The following is a 23,399-nucleotide window of genomic DNA, read 5'->3' on the forward strand; positions in this document are numbered from 1 at the left end:
CTCAGTGAATTTGGCCCCCTCTTTTTTTGATTTTCGAATATTTGTTTTTTTAATTATTTGCTCGTCGTTTGTTCGTTAATGTTCAAATGTAAAAATTGTTTGTTCGTCTTTTATTTATTTATAATTAATTAAACAAATGATCACCCTTAAGTTGGCTCCTCTTACTAGATATCTTTATTTTTATCGCTTAGATTATTTAATTTTGATCAATTATCGTTTGTTCGACGACTATTGCTGATTGTTCGATCATAAAAACAATTAAATTCTCAATTATTAATTAAAAAATAATAATAATAATAATAATAATTTTATATCTAATAAGTAAAGCATCACCTCACGCCTACATTGCGCATACACCGGTTTTGTCGGTCAGCTGGCTATGGCCGTATTTACTAGCATTTTGTTAACAAGTGCATTTATACTGTCTAATTATTAAATTAATTAATAAAAAATCTATATTACTTGAATAGCAATGTGAAAATAATAAAGATAGGTCACACAATTATAAATTCAAATATTTTGAAGTATATATTTAAAAAAAATACTAGCTTAAAATTTTCATTCAATTTTAATATGAAAAATGAGATGAAGTTGATTAATTTGAGACTTAAATCAATTGGGACGAAATAAAATTAAGCGAGATGAGATGGGACTTTATTTCAATAAAGTCTCAGAAAAATAATGGCTTTCACTTTTCACTGAACATTTTAAAAGAACCCGATATATTACGTTCAGCGGTTTTATTTCACGGTCGCACATTTCTGCAGTTTCATAAATGCTAAACAGGTAATCTATCTATCTTTCAACCCACGTCCACTGCTCCCAAGCCACGCCACAACTACCGATTATGCGCTGCCTGCATCCAATGGATCCCCGTGAACCTTAGTAGGACGTCAATAAACCACTGTTATTTAACACTGAATCCTGAAGAAATATTAAATTAACAAAATTATGCAATTCACACATTTTTGCAAAGGTTGAAGTCATGTTTGTTGTATGAAAAATGAAATATTTTAAGGAAGGTAGTGAAATGGATGTGAATATGAATTGAAATTTAATAAAAAAGATATTCAACTATTTAATGTAAGATGAGACAATACTGAAAAGACGTGTCTACGTAAAAGGAAATTACCTATCAGTGAAGTTGTGGAAATTTAATAAAAGTTTAATGGTCTTTTTGGAAAAATCCAACATATTTTGTTTCATTTTACCTGTACAATTTTCTAAACATACTATAGTCATTATTAAAAAACTTTACAGCGAACCGAAATTCTTAACACTTTTAACAGATTAAAGCAAATGATTAAAGTAGACTTGAGATAGACCATTAAAAATCGAAATTTATTCTATTATTATTAGTGAACGTTGTAATCAGAAGATTGAAGATTGAATTTTGTACTGGTGGTACAAATTGAAATTTTGTACTGGTGGTAGGACCTCTTGTGAGTCCGCGCAGGTAGGTACCACCACCGTGCCTATTTCAGCCGTGAACCATAATGCGTTTCGGTTTGAAAGGTGGGGCAGCCGTTGTAACTATACTGAGACCTTAGAACTTATCTCAAGGTGGGTGGCGCATTTACGTTGTAGATGTCTATGGGCTCCAGTAACCACTTAACACCAGGTGGGCTGTGAGCTCGTCCACCCATCTAAGCAATAAATAAATAAAAAATTAGGTTGCGAATTGTACCAAAACGACTCTGCCACATATTATGTATTAGGCGTGATACGAAGTTTAATTTATGACTTTGCAACTTTATTTTATCATTAGTACGGCTTAATTTCCAAAGTAATTACATGCACCACTTTCAAGTTTCAAACAAACTGCTTGTGATAGGGCGGATTCTATGTCACAACCGTTTATTTCTGCCACGAAACTTCATGCGTTCTAGTTTGAGGGGTGAGACTGTCGTTAAATAGCTTTCTTTTTAATTATCTTAGGATTTTTGTGTATGCTGTCCACAAGGACTAAGGCCAATAACTGTTGCAAAAACTATACTTACTATTAACGTGTTCCATACCACAAAAAAATCATGAGGATAATACGAGCATCAGCTACTTCTTTGTTTCGTTCACTCACGTGACATTTGTTTTGAATGGTGTGTCAACTAAGTTTGACAGCCGCAACTGAAATAAAACGAATTTGAAATTTAAAATTTCATAAACGTTACATACATACAGTGGTTTGAATTGTCTAAACAAATGTAAACAATTATAGTGAACGAAGAAAATTGCTCAAAATAAACACTCAACTATTAAACATGGCTACCAGATCTGGAAAGCGTAAGTAATTTACAAATTTATTCTAATAACGTTCGTAATACGTGAACATATAGTAAAAATTGGTTCTTCTTACTGTTTCCAGGCATACGAAGTATGTCCAACGACTCTACAGTGAAAGATGATGTTGATATTACCGTAAGAAGCGAAAGAAAAGTACGGAATAAACTTTTAAATGGAAACACGGATGGTTCGTGCATTAATGTAATAAAATGTAAAAAACGTAGTAATTACGTACGTTATCCGACTGACGATGAACAACATTCAGCTGACAACGATCTTGATGGTATTGAAACTAAACAGTCTCGTTCCACTCGTAAAAACACCCTAAAAGACCGCAACACCATCTCAGTAAACAATGAAAATACAGAGAGTTTTGATGCAAAAAAACATGTTAGAACTACTCGCAGAACTAAAAAGGCCTCTGAGAGTTCCATAGAAAATGTTCCAGTAACAGAAAACATGTACAAGCGAGAAGAGCACAAAACTAAAAACAAGAAATGTAACAAGAAACACAGTTTGAACTATGATAAAACTGTTGATGTGGTTCCTAAAAAAACTAAGTCTCGTAAAAAGAAAGGAAAGAAATCTACTTCTATTGTGGAGTCTGTCGAGAATGAGAATTTTAATAAAGGAAACTTATCAACTGATTCATTCCATAGTGCTTCAGAAAGCCCCACAAAAACATTAACATTAAATACTAACAAAAGTATTAAAGAAGCTATTCATTTGGAAACTAATTTTAAATCACAAAATGAACCCAAAAGTGAAACAATATTAAAAGATAATGAATCTAAGCCAATTGTCAATGAAAATATTAAAAAAAATACACACAAAAAAAAATCTAGCATAAAAGAGAAAATAACCGACACAACTTTTGACTATTGTGAAATTAAATCGTCTCCTTTAAAACAAAACACATCCATTCAAAGCACTACAGAGTCTTGTGAGATGTTTGAAACACACAGGAACCAGTCAATAATTAATACTACATATGATAAAAATGACAGCACGGATAATGTTAATGTTACTTACGAAAAAGCTAATACCTCTATTAAAGACAGTAGGCCAATAATGACCCTGTCAGACGAGATTCAAAACTTGCAAAAATCCAATAACAGTCAAATACTCAATACAACAGCAAAGAATAGAAAATCAGAATTTTTAAATAATACATTTGACAAAGAAAGTTCGATTGACATTGCAAAAAGGAAGTCATCATTAAAAAATTCGACATTTGATAAAAGTTGTACGGGGCATGAGGCTTCAGATATAACTTTTGAAGTTCTTGATCACAACCTTTCTGAGTCTTCGAAAAGAAAATCTTCTGTGGTAAAGAAATATAACAAACTAAGTGAAATTCACACCACAGCAAAGATTAATAATGAATTGACAAATGAAAACTTAGCCCAGCCTAACATTAAACCTGATGAGAAACTCAACACAACCTTTGATAAAACTACAAAAACATCGTTATTAAGTACTGACTCCGAGAATGATGTATCTCGCATCAGCATTACTAGTGATGATTCCAGCATTACTCCACTTCATGATTCCAATATTATTAAGGATACTACCTTAGTTCTAATAGAAAGTAGTATGGATGAGAGCCTTAATATAGCTAAAGATACCTTGAGCTCACAGGAATCTGTAACTCCTCTGAAACGTGAAGGAACTTTTACTAAAGATGGGCCAGAATTAGATTCTGAAAGCAAGAAGGCAGCATCTGTGACACCTAAACATACTCCCGTCAAACGCATGTCTCTTCCTTCACCTGGATCCACACCATTTCCAAATAAGAGCTCACAAAAAGAAAGATTATTAAATATCACTCGATCTATTGAGAAGAGTAGGCGGTCTTCTTTAGTTGAAGTTGTCCCGAGAACGACGAAAGTAATGTTTTGCAGTCCAGTTGATAACCCAACTATTTTCAGTCAGCAGAGAAAAAAGGTTATTAAGTCAAACTTGAAGGGATCAAACAAGAGTTTTGTTGTTGAAGAGAACGGTGAGTGAAAATGTTTGCACAATATATTACTTCGCTGATTTCTGTATACGTCATCTCGAATCATAAATACGTCACAACGCCATAAATGCAAAATTATTTTATTTCCCAGAGCTGAAATCACGATCTACCGCCCGCAAGCGTTCGTACACTCAGAGCGACGCTGAAGATGCGAGAGCCAAACGCAAACGCGTCACGGAAACAGCGGTGGAGCCAGCTCGAAAGAGGACCTTCAGTGCTTCTGGTGAGCCCGACCATCTGGTATTTAAATACGGAACTTCTTACTCTTCAAAATTGGCGCGCAAATTGCATCAAACTTGGCCGACGTCATTCGGGGCTATTGTCATTTTTTTTTATTGCCCATGTAGGCAGACGAGCATACGGCCCACCTGATGGTGAGTGGTTACCGTCGCCCATGGACTCCAGCAATGCCAGGGGCAGAGCCAAGTCGCTCTGCCTACCGAAAATATTTAATTATATTTATGTTAAATTATACACGTTATCATTGTGATGATGATACATTTCACGTCGACTTCGGCAGATTTGGCTGAGATGGATGGGCCTTTTTACCTTTGGGCCGTGGCTCCTAAATACCAGCTACTTTCATTTGACTCCATACAGAAGAAGAACAGTCGATAATGCCATTCTCACAGATCGTTTCATTAAGTGGGCCGTATGCTTGTCTATCTATAAGGACAATAAAAAACAGAGAGAAATGTTTAACCTATTGCAGTCCGTTCCGAGATTTCGTGTCCTTGAACGATATCTATATGTACCTTGCTCGAGCGGTCATTGCTTAACTTCTGTACTGTCGGGTGTTTTGTGACCTAAAGCCGTTCCGTGTAAAGGACTAAACCTGAACGAGAGCAAACCAATTCCCATTAAAGACACGAGAAATTTCGTAAATAAATCTAGTAGAGGTCATACTCATCACGTTGTTGTTTTTTTTTCTAGCTAAACTCTCAGAATTATTCACACCCCAGAGAGTGGTTACACCATCGAAACCCAAGCCAAATTCTCAGTTCAATCGCACGAAACTGCCCAATTTTGCCGCTCTGCATCAGAAGCAGTTCGACAAGATGGAGTCGCTAGACGAGTGCCAGGAGCGGAAGGCGAAGCGGGCGAAACAGCTGCTAACCCCAACTGGGAGTGTAGGAGTTTCGGAAAAAATCAGTCCTAAAGGTATGTAAGCGCCTAGTTTTCAATAATATAAAAAAGTTAATTACTTATGAACCTTCGTAAGACAGATACTACGTGAACATGCTGCCCAAATCAGAAACAAGCTTAGATTTTGCTGCATCACCCATCCTAAATAAGTACAAATGAGAAAAAGTTGATATCACCAAATCACTATACTTGAGACCTTACAACTTATATCTCAAGATGAGTGGCGCATTTACGTTGTAGATGTCTATGGGCTCCAGTAACCACTTAACACCAGGTGGGCTGTGAGCTCATCCACCCATCTAAGCAATAAAAAAAAATAAAAAATAAAACACATAACCATAATAGACTTACCTATATACTTTACAGCTTCCACCACAGAACAACAGAAAGAACAGCAAAAACAAAAAGTTTCCAGCAAAAAAAATCCGTATGATTTTCAAGTTAATCCAGAATCAAAACCAGGCTACACTAGGTTCGGCTTCAAACTGAACATGGACATTAATCCGTTCTGTGTACCGACCAAAAACATTAACCACACCAAGGCATCAAAGCTATCAAAGCCTAATGGATTAATCAGGCAGGCAACATTACCGTCCCTGACTGGAACCACTTCAACGAGGAAGGAAACAGCTAAACAGTTGGTCATGAGAGAGAAATCCTTCACCGATAAAAGAACAGGAAAGATTCAAGAGACTAGGACAGTTATTAAAGGGGTCAGGACAAATAGACGTTTCGATTTGCAAATGAGATTGAGGAATTTAAATTGAATTCTGTTTCCCTTATCTTAAATTGGTATTGTGTAAATAGTTTGAACTTACTCAATTATTACTATAAACCCAACTAAGGCAGACTTTGTATTAAACTAACCAAGATACAGCCACAGGTGACAATAGATTAGTTGTAGTAGGTAGTTTGAGGAATTTGGAGTCATTCATTATCCACCAATACATTACTAGTGGTAGGACCTCTTGTGAGTCCGCGCGGGTGGGTACCACCGCCCCGCCTATTTCTGTCGTGAAGCAGTAATGCGTTTCGGTTTGAAGGGTGGGGCAGCCGTTGTAACTATACTCGAGACCTTAGAACTTATATCTCAAGGTGGGTTTCGCATTTACGTTGTGGATATCTATGGGCTCCAGCAACCACTTAACACCAGGTGGGCTGTGAGCTCGTCCACCCATCTAAGCAATAAAATAAAAAACAGCCAGTTTGGTATGTAGGATCCTGATCAATGTGCTATGTATTCTATCCCTGTGTAAACGCATATGTGCTTTTAGCGAATCACCGTTTTTTTTTATTTGAATTCGTTATCTACTGAAGGTCTGACGAATGTCAAATTGTACGAAGTGCAGGAAACTCGTCTGTTGATATGCTTTTTTTAAATTTCTATTACACTAACAATTTAGTTTACAAGCTGTCACAAAACGACACAAGCCTGTGTCATATTGTCTTACTTTGATTACTTTATTGATATAATTTTAATGCTTAATATATGTAACTATCAAATATGGAGGGTAGAGGTAAGGAGAATCGACTGTGTCTATGAAGAGTGTCCGTCGAATTGTTTTAAATTAGTGGCGCTATATCAGCATCACGTTAAATTTTAAAGGAAGCGCCAAATACTATTAGAGTAGGTTTGATAGATACGTTTTTATAAAAAGAAATATTAATAAATCAATTATAGTACCATTCGCAGTTTACGAAATAAAATCACTCTAGATGCACGTTTTCTTGTAATAATTCTATAAGGTTATATTTACTGCATTATTTTGCACAACGTAAGTTGATAAAATTTTCAATAATTAACTACTTTAATCAAAATGATATTCATTTTTTTAACTTGGCATACTTCAGTTCATCAACAATTGCTGCATTTATACCATACCTTATGTCTACACTAGTCTTTCCCAAAGTGAGCGATAACGCCCCTTTGTGGGCGCTGCAGGCTTAATGGGGGGCGCTAATAGACCCAGAAAATAATGGGGGCGTTGTGTAGGGGCTTGGAAGGCGATCTGTAATTTCATCTAGGAGGACTCTTAGACACCGACTGAGCTATCGCTATAGGTAAAAAAAATGGGAGCGCTAAAAAAAATTTATTCTCAAAGCGGGCAGTAAACAATATAAGTTTGGGAACCACTGGTCTACACCAACGCGATTGTGAGGATTTTGAACTGTTATTCAGTTATAGTATAGCTGGACACTTTCAACTTTCTCCCATATAAGATGATTCTCCTCCATATGGTAGAGGTAAGACGCACAATTTTGTATATGGGGCAAGTTAAAAAAGTATCCACCTATAAACAGCAAGTTATTGTTGGAAGACTTACCGAAACAGCGTAGTGAAGGAAGTGGAAATTATATGAATATGGCGCATTTTTAAAAAAAATTCCACTTGCTACTATGGCGCCACCTTAATTTGCTCCCTTTCAGCCGATACTTTTTAATACACTGAGATGGTGATCCTTACTTCTTTTACCCTCCATAATCTCAAGTCAAAAAAAACAACACCGACATTGTTGACAAACATTTCGTCTTCTCGCATTAAAACTGTCTATTCTCAAAACTTACTAATTGCACAGGAGAGTGTTTTATATGTTTAACATGATATTTTTAATATTAATCATCTTTGCAATATTTATTTTTCATTTTTTACCAGTTACATTAACTGTCTTTTAAAGTAAGATAAAATTATGTAGGTATTTTGTTAATAGTAGTCAAAACATAGGTAAACTAAAAAAAACTAAAACTAGATAATCCTCTTGGACAGTATTTATGAGAAAAATACTGGTGATACCGAATGATTCCGCATATTAACTCAATTTCGAATATTTTTGGAAATTATACACTTTTAATGCGAAAAGACGAGTTATGAGTGCTGCCATATTAAAGATAGATTTATTTGTTATTTGTCATTTATCAATGTCACATGGCCGAGTAAAGATAACCATTTGGGAGTAATTCGAATAATAATAATATTTTACACATTCCACCCCTTTTTTTGCCAGATGAATAACAAAACAAACACCAACAATTTTCAGTTTCCGTTCTATATACTACAGAGTAATAAGGTTTAAAATTTAAACGCATATGGCCGAGTGAAATTATGACAAAAAGTATTAATTAATCGTGACAGTTTGTTATAGATATTGAATAATTTTGATATTAGATTTAGATTTATTAGATTTACATACCTATTGAATAATTTTATTCTAGCACTCGATGGCTCGTGCCATCTCGTATCATTAACATGACAATGTACTGTTTTCTATTAATAAAAGTAATAATATATCATACTGATTAGTTTTGTTTTGAGTTTTACTTCGACACGGGGATCGGTATTAAGGAGGTGGGGAAAAGCGTCCATCCATCAGAAAGATTGAGGAAGTCCGTAAATTACATATTTTCCAAATACATCATCAAATCGCTTCGTGACACTACGGCTTATTTAACATTCATTACGTTGTGGATTGAGACGAGTGACACAGAATTATATTCATTAGATTTTTTTTTTCATTACCTAGACGTGTGGACGATCTCACAGCCCACCTGGTGTTAAGTGCTTACCGGAGCCCATAGACATAGGTAAATGCCGCCACCAACCTTTGAGATATAAGTTCTAAGGTCTCAAGTATAGTTACAACGGCTGCCCCACCCTTCAAACCGAAACGCATTAGTGCTTCACGGCAGAAATAGGCAGGGCGGTGGTACCTACCCGTGCGGACTCACAAGAGGTCCTACCCAGTAATTCGCAATTTATAATTTTTGCGGGTTTGATTTTTATTACACGATGTTATATTCCTTCACCGTGGTAAGTCAATCGTGAACATTTGTTAAGTGCCTACGTATTTCATTAGAAAAACTGGTACCCATCTGCGGGATTCGAACACCGTTGCATCGTTAAATACGAATGCACCGGACGTCTTATCCTTTAAGCCACGACGACTTCAAAGGTTTGTTTTGTGGTAGGCAGGTGGATATCTAATAACTTTATCACGAGTGCTTTTAATTTGAATTTAGCTGCGAATATGGGTGAACGGGCTTACGACCGCGACCGGAGCTCATAAACTGATGTCTATGGGCTCAACGTACTACATAATACACTTACTGCATAAAATTATTTATCGAAACAATACAATTGAGACTTCGACCTCATGTCTCAAGCTGAGCGTCGGTATTCACGTTGTGTTCAGTTCACCAAGTTTACCGAGAGGGTTTCATAATTTATCCATAAATAAAATGGAGAAAACGAAAATAAGTGGAAAAATAAACGCAGTGCCTTTGTTTATGTAGATATATTAGTTTCTGATAATAAATACATAAAATGCCACTTATCAATGTTAGTAACAATCGTCGGCTACCAGCTCACAATCGCGCAGTGAGAACGCTCACCGCGCAAATTCATGACTTACACTAATAACTATTATCTAGTACTGATAGAAAAACAATAAACACGGCTTTCCATTTGACTATGAATTGGGCGCGAATGTTCACTTTGTGAATCAGTGGACACTATATAGTTCCGTAACATTTAGGTAATCTTAAAATTTTGTGAGATAAAGGGAATGCGAGAATTTATATTTGTCTCGCGAATTTTTTAAAATTTAATATTTGATATTTTACTTAATTAATTTTGTGCAACTATCAATTGTGGGTGACGGTATTAATTTCGCGACTTCTCTGTACTCTGGTATCCTCTTATAATCAAGTGATCTGTGACTTCATCTGCCAAAATAGGAAAGTAACGCGCGCACACTTCGTTGTTAAACCTTTTTGTCTTTTCTTACAAACCGTACTTGAAACTTTTATCATTCATAAAACATTGAATTGCGTTGTGCTACATATTTGCAAAAATAAAAAGTGTATAAGGAAACATCAGACTAGATAGTAAAACAAATTTACCTGTTTACTATAATACTTTATTTTCAATTTTTTTAAATATGCCATCATTAAGCAAATATTTGGTCAACAAATATTCGAGAACTACTTCGCATTTTGTAATTGGACACGAATCATAAAATGTTATACGGCTTCTACTTTTAATAAAAAATTAAGAGACACAATAATACTTACTTAATAATACTTAGGTACTTACTGGCGGTAGGACCTCTTGTGAGTCCCCGCGGGTAGGTACCACCACCCTACCTATTTCTGCCGTGAAGCAGCAATGCGTTTCGGTTGGAAGGGTAGAGCAGCCGCTGTAACTGTTCTTGACCTTAGAAATTATATCTCAAGGTGGGTGGCGCATTTTCGTCGTAGATGTCTATGGGCACCGGTAACTACTTAACACCAGGTGGGTTGTGAGCTCGTCCACCCATCTAAGCAATAAAAAAAATTAAAAAAAGAAAAGAAAAAAATTGTAAAAATTGGCGCCATTGTACAGAATTTGCAGTAAACATCTCATTCTGAATTTCCAGACGGTATATTAATATTCTATATAGTTCACAAACACAACTTCATAATAATTTGTAATTAATTCGCTGAATTTCGTGTCAATGTTATTATCTATTCTTTCGCGTCTTATATTTTTACACAAAAACAAGATAATAGATAAGCAGGTTAGGCTTTATTTGATTGCGATTGTAAAAAAACGTATTACATTTAGAGAGACGCTATGAATTTTGTAAACGTTAGCTATGAATGCTGCACTATTTCGTTTACATTCTTTCTTTCTACTGATGAATAATTAAAAAAAAGCCTATACTAATAGTATTAATTATAATTATAATAATTATATTATTACAAAACTGTATCATCAAAGGAAGAATAGGTCAGCACTGACACAGTCTTCAAAAAAAACCTGTTTCACTAAAATTAAAACAAATCCGTATACATACAACTTGTTTACCCTAACGTGCCATTCTCGATGTTGCTTCACTATAAATAGATCGATAACACTAGCTGGAGTTTTGAAACTTTTTATTTAGTTATGTATATCTTTACCGATCCTTAGATCCACACATTCCGTCATTTCCGCAAATCACTTACTTTCATACATATTTAATTATACAATTATACAATGAAAACTGGTGCTACGTAAATATTTATTGTATACAAAAGACAGGTTTTTTTTTGCCCTACCTATACCTACTAGTAACCTCGAAGGGTTATTCTAGATTTACCGAGCTAGTAGGTGAGCTCACGGGGCTCAAACCGGAAGTGTTGCTAACACTAGCCCTAGCAAGAGCAGTGCTTCGGAGAATCTACCACCGGATCGGAATCGCGACCCACTGAGAAGATCCAGTGAGAAAGTCAGCGGGCTGTGTATAAGGGTTAATTTACTCGTGGAGCCCTTCGTCGCAAGCGACGGGCTCGGCGAGGACAGTGACCGGTGCTTGAGGTACCTAAAAGCACCGTTAATGGACCGGGAGGATCCGCAATGACGTGCTTAGGGCGACGTCGACTGTTTACCATTCGGTCCACCGTATCGGGGTATGAATAGACAGGACGAGCAACCGCTCTATTTATAAGAACACGACACTACTATTTTCAACTCTTAATAAAATCAGTAAAAATAAATAGTGAAACTTTCCGACACAATTAAAAAAATACTATAAGTTTCATCGATATCGAGCTCTTTAAAATGTTATGAAATCGGTTATAACAAAATTGGAACTTCTGTCTTTACAGAAAAATCTTGAAATAGCCGATTAACATGTAGACTTATTTATATCGATTTATTAAAAGCCACGTCCATAGTATACCTTTTAGTTATGATACACAATGCTAAGCGATTACCTCAGCCCATTATTACCGACTAGGAAGTCGTCATCACTTAAAGTGTACGACGACCAGTGTATTTGTATCGAGCAACCCGAAAAAAAATCGTACGATGCGACTGTGCCCGTGTTCAAATATTTCAAGCATATTTTAATTACAGTCAAATCTGGGTAAGTGAGAACTGGATAAGTAAGAAAACTCTATAAGTGAGAGTAATAGCAAGGACCCGTCATTTTAAGCTCTCAAAACCTCTATTAGCGAGAAACAGAAACCTCTGTAAGAGAGAGTCGTTTTTCCCTCATGGACCTCCGTAAGTGAGACTGCTACCTATCTATACCTCTATAAGCGACAGCCGAGCTTTATTTATTTATTTATATTATTTAGGATGAACAAATGACAAAACAAATTACAAATTTAACATTTGCTATTTTATGACTCATTCTTAACTTTTGTGGAACTTCCTATCATTGTTTTTGTATTGTTTTCTCGTGAATATTGAATCTATTCTATTTCGTAGAAATAAATAAAGTTGTTATTTTATCGCATTTTTTTCGAATGGACGTGTGCCTATGTACCGTCCTGTTTGTGGGACTTACTCAGTTTATCGTTAATCAATTGCGAAGGAAATTTCTGTTCTGCATCATGTCAAAACGGAAAATTAAAGTACTGTCATTAAGTGATAAACTTAAAATAATGAATGCGTTTGAATCCGGAAAATCGCGAAATGAAATTCAGAGGGTGCATTAGCGAGAAACTCGGGTTAGTGAGAAACCTGTATAAGCGAGAATGAGATTGTGCTCCCTTGAACTCTCGCTTATCCAGGTTTGACTGTATATCTTTAATTGCAGCAATTATTCTAAAGAAATACATACGTACTTAACACGTGTTCATGAACGTCTTCCGCGATGTAGTAAAAAGCTTAATGTAACGCAATTTACTTTACATTTAATAAAAATAAAACAAAATATTTGTAGGATTTGTAATGGCCTCCATAAGGAGGCAGTATAAATTGGCTAAATAAATAATTATGATACTTTCTCTGCATGGCCTTTCAAGGAATTAAGTTCGGCAATGTAGACAACTTCATAAAGGGAATAAATATATAAATAAATAATACATAAAGTTGATGATGTATAAAGTTGATGAAATTAGGAATAGGCGGGGTGGTGGTAATTACCCGTGCGGACTCACAAGAGGTCCTACCACCAGTAAAATTGATTACCAAAACCAATTGATTACCAAATCCTCTGCTAAATAGCCTAAATCGGTGATACGCGGTAGAATTTGGTAATAAGCTAGTAATAAATAATAATTAGTGTCTTTTTGTAGATAATAAAACACTATTTAATCTTTATTATATAAGAGTATTCGTAATATGTAACTCACCGAGACACTATTTTTAGCTTTAAACGTTTTCAATTATTGTCTGTGAACAAATAGCTACGCGCTGACCGATAACGTGGGCTGGCGTTGACAAGCGGACTCCGTGAAATATCTTGTAATTCAATCTGTTTCAGTAATATGTGTAGTTCATATCTCATCTTTGTTTCCGAGGTTCCACAACCGGTCAAGCCAAATATGAAGACCTTCCAATGTTTTTTTTTTTATCTCCTTCTTTATTCTTTGTCATGTACCTACCTACCAGCTGGATATGGAATGACGGTGACCATTCGTTATCGAGTGGTAAGTAAAGTGGTCTCGCCTTCGACGGTAACCGAAATACTGTATTGTAATATAATCTTTAATTTAATGCGTAGAGATCAAAAGTGTTATTAGATAGCTCTTTAAGTAAGCAATCTATCATAGCACAGAAGAAAATCGGCGATTGAAACTAATTTAACGAATGAAATTAATCTAATTTTGAGTACAAGCGATGTTTGTGATAATGTGCTATGCACCCACACGGGTAAGTATCACCATCTTGTTTATTTCTGCTTAACTCTCATCCGTTCCGATTTAAGGACTAGGGCAACCAACAATACAATTAAGACGTAGGTAGGCTTACGTTGTAGATGTCTATGGGCTCCGGTAACCACTTCACATCAAGTGGGCCGTAAGCTCTTCCACCCACCTAAGCAATAAATAAATAAAGTCGACCTAGTGTCTCAAGGTTGGTGTCGACATTCACGCCATGTTAGCTTCGATAACAATTTGAACACCTTTTGTATTAGGAGTTCGATCTCCCATCTAGATATACTTTTTTTTTGTATTGATGCGTGCACAACCTGAAGGCCCACCTGACATTAAGTGGTTACCGGAGCCCATAGACATCAACGTAAATGCCGCTACCCACCTTGAGATATGAGCTCTATGAGTCTAATCGTTAATAATGTAAAAGAAAATTTGTTGGCTATGAATACGACCCTCCCCTACGCACGTCACTAATTTGTGAATAAATGCTTTCTGAATTCGCAAAAACTACACTTAGGTTTAAAGTATTTAATGTCATTTGCTTTATCTGAAATATGAACGAAACTCGACCCGATAAAAATATATGACGGCGCCAGAGATGGCTGAGCGACAGTTCCGTTATCATTCGTATTCGGTTGAACTCAGTTTATTGCAGTAAAAGTAAATTAAACCTTTTGAATAATAATTATTGAAACTCTCAACAAATAATTTTCACAATGACGGGGTAAACCGACAGTTTCGTTTCAACTGACCGACTGACGGACTGACTGACTGAGACTGGTCGACTCTCTTTTCCTACCTATGCTGATATCCTTGAGAGGCTACTTCAGCTTCGCCCTAACATGGTGTAGCCTAACAATGTAGGTGAGCTCACGGGGCTCAAACCTGACGACGTTGCTAACACGAACCCTAGCAAGAGCCGTGCTTCACAGAATCTACCACCGGATCAGAAACGCGACCCGCTGAGAAGATCCGGCAAGAAACTCAGTGGGCTGTGTCTGTGAATTAATTTACTCGTCGAGCCCTTCGTCGCAAGCGACGGGTTTGACGAGAACTATGACCGGTGCTTGAGGTACCTAAAAGCACCGTTAGGGGATCGGGAGGATCCGAAATGACGTGTTTTGGGCGACGTCGACTGCTTTCTCTTCTGTCCACAGGATCGGGTATTACTGGTCAGTTTAAGTCAGTTAAAATATTATATGTAATTCGAGCCCTGGGAAATAATTTACTTTATACCTCAAGCTAGTTATTTTTAACTTTTACTGGTGGTCGGACCTCTTGTAAGTCCGCATGGGCCCGCTCAGCAGCTGTAGGTACTTAAGTGTTTTGCAGTAACATCTACAACAATACGTCGTGGATAACGACTTCAGTAATATTAAGACATTGTTTTGATTATTATTTTAAATGATAAAATTTCGTTTTGATAAATATCACAAAAAATGTAGGGTAGATGCCGTAACGCCAGAGTATAAAATGGGGCGGTACGGGGACAGAGTCGACCTCATTTCGAGAAAGCGGCACGACACGAGAACCCTCTCTCTCATCGTGGCCGCCGGTAACTACATTCCAGATCCGCCGCTGCCAAAAGCGGTTACCAGAGCCCATAGACATCTACAACGTAAATGTGCCACCCACCTTGAGATATACCTAAGTTCTAAGGTCTCAAGTATAGTTACAACGGCTGCCCCACCCTTCAAGTCGAAACGCATTACTGCTTCACCGCAGAAATAGGCAGGGTAATGGTACCTACCTGTGCAGACTCACAAGAGTCAATCAAGACTCACAATCTTCTGATAAGAATCTGATGATTTCATGAATGAGATTTTACTAAATATTACTTTATGTGCTTTAACTGGGAAGATAGCTCCAGCATTTCCAGCTCTCCGAGACTCCGCCCTGGCATACCGCTGCCCCAAGCGTTCAAAATTTATGGAAAGATCAAAGATTCAAAATTTATGGAAAAAGTCCCAAACGAGACTATTCTTTAGGTAGCGGCTTGGCTCTGCCCCTGGCATTGCTGAAGCCCATGGGCGACAGTAACCACTCACAATCAGGTGGGCCGTATGCCCGTCTGCCTACAAGTGCAATAATAAAAATTTAAATAATTCTACATAATGTAAATTAATACAATATTATACTTTGTTATTTAGTGTAGAATTGATATCAATTTTAAATGTCAAAAAGTTCAAATTCTCCATTCAAGGCCGTGATTCACTTATAGCATGTAAGTACATACGTAACAGATTACTGATATTGCAAAGAATAAATTATTTTGTTGAAACTTATTGTTTTGGCTTATCTATGTATTAATACGTGAAGCAAAAACTTTGTATCCCTTTTTACGAAAATTGCGCGGACGGAGGAGTATGAAATTTCCCACACTTATAGAGAATATAGAGAAGAAGTGCACAATGCTAATATTTTTTTTAAAATAATGCATAAAAGATACATTAAATCAATAAAGAAAATATTACACACACTACATACCATGTATTTGACGCACACACGCATGCATACTATTTATTGTCAAACTTTTGTTCTTGGCGTCTGTTGTCAAATTGAGAATAGATTAAATATTGTTTGTCTTGGTTAAAATTTTTTATAGTGTAGTCTTGGCGAAATTTGTGATTATAGAAGTATAAAATACAATCATTATAGTGTACAAACTTACAATTCCAATTAATTATAGTCGAATTTCGACTACTGCGGGACCTCTAGTATATTGTAATACAGCAAACGCCGGAGACTTTGTTCAAACAGCAAATTCGTTTGTAGTTATTTTTCAGTGTCTTCCATTTGTGTGAGAATATTTTTGCCTAAATACTTACCTTTTCCATTACGAACATTAAGAAAATTTGTTAGAACTTAACCGAGTCGAATGGAATTTAATTTTACTTAATTAAGTTTTTTTTTTCTGGCCATATTTTTTAAAGAAACCGTAAAGAGTATCATGGCATTTCTTGGTGGTAGGTTCAATGTGAGTCCGCACGGGTAGGCACCCCCATCGCGCGTATACAGACCAGTCATACATTCAGTGTGCTTAGTGCGAGTTTTTTAACGTTCTCGATAGCGTAAAAGTTAATTGTATGCTGTAGGAACAGCGCCCCTAACGGCAAACGATCCCATTCCCAATGATTTTATAGTAAAAAAAGAGGAGAGGTTATAGTAAAAAGAGGTAGTAAAAAGAGTCTTTTTGCTATAACATCATTGCCCATTCCATACAAATATGAGCTAACTTTTACGCTATCGAGAACGTTAAAAAACTCGCACTAAGCACACAGGTTTGATCTTATAGATGCAATTGGTAGCGGGATTGCCGTTTTCATGTCTCGGTAACCGCTTAAGACCAGGTCATCAAAGAAAAGAAACTGTTTTGAAAAATATTGAGCTTCAAAGCTAAGTTTATGGAGAATTATAAAAAAGGCCACTCGAGTTGATACAGCTCATTTGTAATTCAAACTAAAACATTTCAGAAATGAATTTTGCAAATAATTGGCCAGTAACAAGGTCAAATATAATTATCATTGGTACGTATTTATATTTTAGGCCTGACCGATCGTAGTAACCATAAAGCACTTATGTTCATATATTTTTTTAAATATAATGCTTAATATTATGATTCGGTATTCGTTCGCCGACGTTGCAAACGAGTTGTTCAAATGTTTCGCCTTTATTTTTAAAAATACAATAAAAGGTCTCGGAAGACACAGGTAATATCCCAGGCTGGAGGTCAATATAAGATAATACGTACATATATGTAATATATCTACTATACTATATAATATATGATATAATATAAAATAATATAAAAATGAGAGATTACACCATAAAAGTAGTTTTAATTAAGCCACTTAGCAACAGGTGAGTTGTGCGACCATCCTGCGAATGCAATAAAAATTACAATAGTTGAGATGGCTTCGCGAACTGCGTAACTAATAACATTTACTTAGATAACTTTGGCTATTATTTTTTCATTAAAATAAATCGACCATTTGGATTGAAAAATAATTCGTTAAGCGTTGCCTGGAAGCCTCCTGGAAGCCGGCTATACTGCCGAGCAGTCTGTGTGCTTAGTGCGAGTTTTTTAACGTCCTCGATAGCGTAAAAGTTAGCTCATATTTGTATGGAATGGCATCGTTTGCCTACGTTTGCCGCTAGGGGCGCTGTTCCAACTGCATACAAAATTGGGCTAACTTTTACGCTATAGAGAACGTTAAAAAACTCGCACTAAGCACACTGTAGTGCGAGGTTTTCTTTTCTACTTAGCTGGTAACTTGGAGAGTTATGCCAACGTCAGCGGTGCTTGAGGTACCTAAAAGCGTCATTAGTGGGTTGGGGAGGACCCGAAATGACGTGTTTATGACGTGGCGACGCCGACTATTTACCATGTAGCTTCCGGCGGCCACGACAAGAGGGTTATCGTGTCGTGCCGCTTTTTCGGAATGGCGCACTGATGCCGACTGAAAATCCTTACTAATATAGTCCATCATCGTGAAGATCCACGTTCCTCACGAACCACGATGCTCCGACGGCTATTCTGCAAAAACGGGATTGAATGATTTGAAGGGATTCAAATTAGTGCAGGCTACGTGAGCGAACTCTACACTGGCACAGGCCATGACCGGACGTAAGTATGTAAGTTTTGTACCTTATTACGAAGGGACCGCTTGCAAATCATCGAACAGTGTGAAAGAAGGAAGATGAGCTTGATACCGGGTCGTAAGTGTTCAGAGACGTTCGTGCAGATAGCAACGCCAGACCTCGCCCCTTTTTTTTTTCATTGCTCAGATGTGTGGACGAGCTCACAGGCCACCTGGTGTTAAGTGGTTACTGGAGCCCATATATATCTACGATGTAAATGCGCCACCCGCCTTGAGATATAAGTTCTAAGGTCTCAAGTAAAGTTACAATGGCTGCCCCACCCTTCAAACCGAAACGCATTACTGCTTCACGGCAGAAATAGGCAGAGTGGTGGTACCTACTCGCGCGGACTCACAAGAGGTAATTACGCAAATTATAATTTTGCGAGTTTGATTTTTATTACACAATGTTATTCCTTCATCGTGGAAGTCAATCGTGAACATTTGCCGAGTAGGTACAGTCAACTGCCTTCGTTCACTCTTCAAATTTATAGGTATCAACTATAATGTAGTTTATTGGCGTAATTAAACACATAAAATCATAAAACGTGATATAGTTGTTATCGATACCTACATGCGATGTTGTGATAACATGGGGATTATCAGGATTATCACACCCAAATGTCAATTTTTTCGGCGTAGTCGGGAAGAATATCTTACGGCCTGGCCGTTGAGTCTATGGATGTAATTGGCTGTTGGCAGCATAGACACTGCTATGACGGAACGCTACCCACAACGACATGAGAATGAAACCTCAATTTCATTACTTACCCACTAGATACATTATTACTATCTGGAGATTTGAAACGGTTCCCGTCATTTGTTCGGAAGGGTGACGGGAACCATCACGATATACGCGGATCAAAAAAATTAAAAAGATATAAATATAAAAATGAATATCCTTTTCACTATTTTCGGATATTTCAAATTGTTATTGAAGACTGTGGGCCTAACTAAGTACGGTAAGTAAGGTAAGTGGACATTAATGGCGAGGGCACAACGAATTTACTTTGAGGACTCTATTCTAATCTCATTTCTATAATTCGAGACTTGACATAAACTGTTAATGAACGCAGCGAATAAGGAAATAAGACACTTCGAAGTCCTCCCACCTCCATGGAACAAGACTCTCAGTACACCCAGAGCCTTCAAAATATCAATAAGATTCGGATTATGTACTCGTAAATTCTTTATTTCAACTGCTTCTTCTTCATGCCCTTATTCCACAATGCGGGTTCGGCGCACCATGTTCTCTTTTTCCATTCGTGCCTATCATCATACGTAGTCACAGAATTCTGCCGCATATCCTCTTCCACACATTCCGTCCAAGTCTTTTTAAGGGTTCCCCTCCTCACGTTACTGCCTACATTCATACCCGATTTCATTATTTGAACAACTGTTCGTAATTAAAACAAAATTTAGTGTGACAAAAATTTACGTATATATTTGTTTCGTTCGAAAATTCTTTATCGAACAAGGACGTAACACAAAATCACAACTGGAATTGTTTGAGATGATCCCATCGTCCCGTTTTTACCATATCACCGTCCGCCATCTGAGTAGAGTTCATCCATACTATCTGGAGCCACTGCGTGCATCCACAGTGCATTTCCAGGGATCTTTTTGACCAAGTACCTACCATTCAGCTTTGGAATGAGCTCCTGAAGCTTCAGGAGCTTCAGAAGTTCCTCCCTCATGAAGGAATCACGTTGTATTATTATAATAAAAATCAAACTTGTAAAAATTATAGTTTGCGTAATTATTATAATTCAATTGAGACATAGACCACAAGTCTCAAGGTCGGTGACGGCATTCACATTATGCCTATAAGTCCCTGTGACAGCTTAAAGCCAGATGGACGGTGAGCTCGTTCGTCCATCTTTACAAAAAAAAATAAGCATTAATAAAAGCAGTTGTAAGCAAGAAACTTTTAATAGAATTTAAAATTATCCAAAATAAAAACTTATAATAGAATTTTGTTTCTTGTATTGTTAAAGGTGTATGAATCTTTTGTTGACTTAATTATATACCTATAATTTAATTGGTTGAATGTTGGAAGAATTTATGAAAATATTATGTAAATTATACCATATTATCTAAGAATATAACATCATTAGACATATCTCTACTAATATATAAATCTACAGTGGTTTTTACGGATGTTCCGTTATAACTAGGTACTGAACTATACATCCGATTGACTTGAAACTTGGTATCCATGTAGAAAATACATTTACTTAACGGATAGGCTAACATTTATATGAGTGTTGAACTCCCTAATAATAATGACAACAAATACTAATGTTAATTTTAAATGCGCAGCGAAGCGGGCGACTACGGCTAGTTAATATATAAAGATACATAGTCAAATTAAAATACTCAATACAAAAAAATAAGAAAAATAACATATATTAAATTCTCTGACTCTAATGAATGCGTAGAGACTATTTTGGTAAACTGTTTTTGTTCATTAATAGGAATATTTTGCTTTTTCATATTTTCTCCCTACCTATCCGCTCATTGCCTAAGGGGCTATTCCAGGTTCTAGCAGACGGCTAGATGTATAAGAAGTCTATTAAGACAATTGATTTTTGTGTGAACTCAAGGAATAACAATAATAATTGATTAAAACATTTTCACGTCATAACCTAGAGAAGTGATTCACGCACGAGTTGCAATGACGTCACAAAGTATGACACAGCGCGACAATGGACGCCACTTAAGCAAATAATTCCGACTTGTATTCTGTGAATCTGTCACTTCACAAGCTCTAGATATTTGATAACGGGCTATCCCCTTCAAACTAAACGAGTACCTACCTAGCTGAGCTCAGGGTCTACGAGTTAATAATTGGTTATGAAAGTCAGCCCATAGACATAGCATCGCGCATTTGCCGCGACCTGATAAAGAGATTTTTTTTTTTTAAATGTATTGTCGTAAAGGACTTAAAACTGGATCTCGCTGTCATCGTGGCATATAAAGGGTAAGAATCGCGATGCGTTTAAAAAAAGCCGCTTATATTATAGATTATGATTGATTCAAATTACAGGAATCGTATTATTAGTTTAGAAGAAACAAATTTAGATATTATATGCATTTTAAGGAAAAACAACCCTATAACATATCCCACGTAACACCTAAAATTATAAAAATGTAGTTTCATTATGAATATAACTGAATAATATGTGACCTTTTTGCTAAAGATCTAGACAAGACGCCAGGGTCAACAATATTAATGGAGGTTATAGGGGACGTGAGAGCGTGACTGAAATTTGGATTTCTAAGTTATGTATCCGATGTGAAGATGAAACGTACCGCGCTGTTTGTAGGGATCCTCTTCATAGTATACTTATATGTAATCAGATGGAGGCTGCCTTCAGTGAAATCGCCCATGAGTAACGACAAAGCCGGATAAAATTCGGTGTCATGTTTAGCTTGATGCCATGATTTTTCTTGATGCGGTTGGGATAGTTTGCACCGATTATAGTAACAGTTCATTTGTCTAGTGAGTTATATTTATATTTCAGGAATACTAAAAACTTGAAAAAGGAGAAAGGCGAAGTCGTTTTGGCCTAAAGGATAAGACGTCCAGTGCATTTTATCCATCCAGTGCATCCATTTGCATCTTACGATGCACCGGTGTTCGAGTTCGAATCCCGCCGGCAAATACCAATGTTTCTAATGAAATATCTTAGAATACTTAGCAAATGTTCACGATTGACTTCCACGGTCAAGGAGTATCATCGTGTAATAAAAATCAAACCCGCAAAATTATAATTTGCATAATTACTTGTGGCAGGACGTCTTCTGAGTCCGCATGGGTAGGACCAACACCCTGCCTATTTCTGTCGTGAAACAGTGATGCGTTTCGTTTTGAAGGGTGTGGCAGCCGTTGTATTATACTGAGAACTCACATCTGAAGGTAGGTGGCGGCATTTACGTTGTAGATGTCTATGGGCTCCGGGCCGTGAGCTCGTCCACCAACATACGCAACAAAAAAAAGGATATCAATTTAGGTTGAGTTTTATGTTTTTTACCTCATAACTCCGTCATTTGTAAAGAAAGCGATATGAAAAATTATTTGTAATTGACAGGATACTTTTAGAATGATTCCGTAGAATTTTAGAAATAAAACCTCATACAAATTTGTAAATTAATATTTTATTTTTTGTGCTATATTTCCTAGCTACTGTATATATTTTTTTGAGAAACTTTTTTAATATAGCGGATTATAATTTGTTTTTTGTCGGCGTTAATGTGTTCCTCCTAACATATTAAATGACAATCCATGTTAATACCGAAGTTGTTGAAGTCCATACAGTTGCAAGTCGTTTTTTTTTTATTATCAAACCAGAACCAGTTCACAGTCCGCCCAGTAGCCGTTAGCTTCGCTGAATCTATCGCCAGATCGGAATCGCGACCCACTGAGAAGATCCGGCGGGAAACTCGGTGGGTTGTGCCTATGGGCTTGGTTGCACGTTGAACTCTTCACCGCTGCTTGGAGTGCCGATAGGACGTGCTTAGCATTAGCATGGCGGTAGCTTTGTCTTGCCTCGTCGCCTGAGTCGGAAATGTAGTTCGACTCGACCACAATAAAAGGGTTTATTATTTGTATTGTTGGCTGTCTGCAACCCTAAAACAATTTGTACAAAAACAAAACTAAGATTTTAATTAAACCACGAATAAAT

General features: G+C 36.7%; 1 protein-coding gene and 1 long non-coding RNA gene across 2 annotated transcripts; one reads left to right on the forward strand and one right to left on the reverse strand.

The window, feature by feature from the left end:
- Positions 1–549: 549 nt before the first annotated feature.
- LOC134201368 (uncharacterized) lies at positions 550–2,124 on the reverse strand. Its single transcript, XR_009976629.1, has 2 exons — positions 2,001–2,124; positions 550–924 (listed from the first exon to the last, which is right to left on the reverse strand). It is a non-coding gene; the product is annotated as an uncharacterized LOC134201368 (long non-coding RNA).
- LOC101738390 (uncharacterized) lies at positions 2,106–8,736 on the forward strand. Its single transcript, XM_038020351.2, has 5 exons — positions 2,106–2,280; positions 2,363–4,282; positions 4,392–4,523; positions 5,234–5,461; positions 5,813–8,736. Exons 1-5 carry the CDS (start codon positions 2,259–2,261, stop codon positions 6,211–6,213), a joined length of 2,703 nt encoding a protein of 900 aa, XP_037876279.1. The 5' UTR covers positions 2,106–2,258; the 3' UTR covers positions 6,214–8,736.
- The last annotated feature ends 14,663 nt before the right edge of the window (positions 8,737–23,399 follow it).

The sequence above is a fragment of the Bombyx mori genome, chromosome 25 (assembly GCF_030269925.1).
Source record: "Bombyx mori chromosome 25, ASM3026992v2".
Lineage (NCBI taxonomy): Eukaryota > Metazoa > Arthropoda > Insecta > Lepidoptera > Bombycidae > Bombyx > Bombyx mori.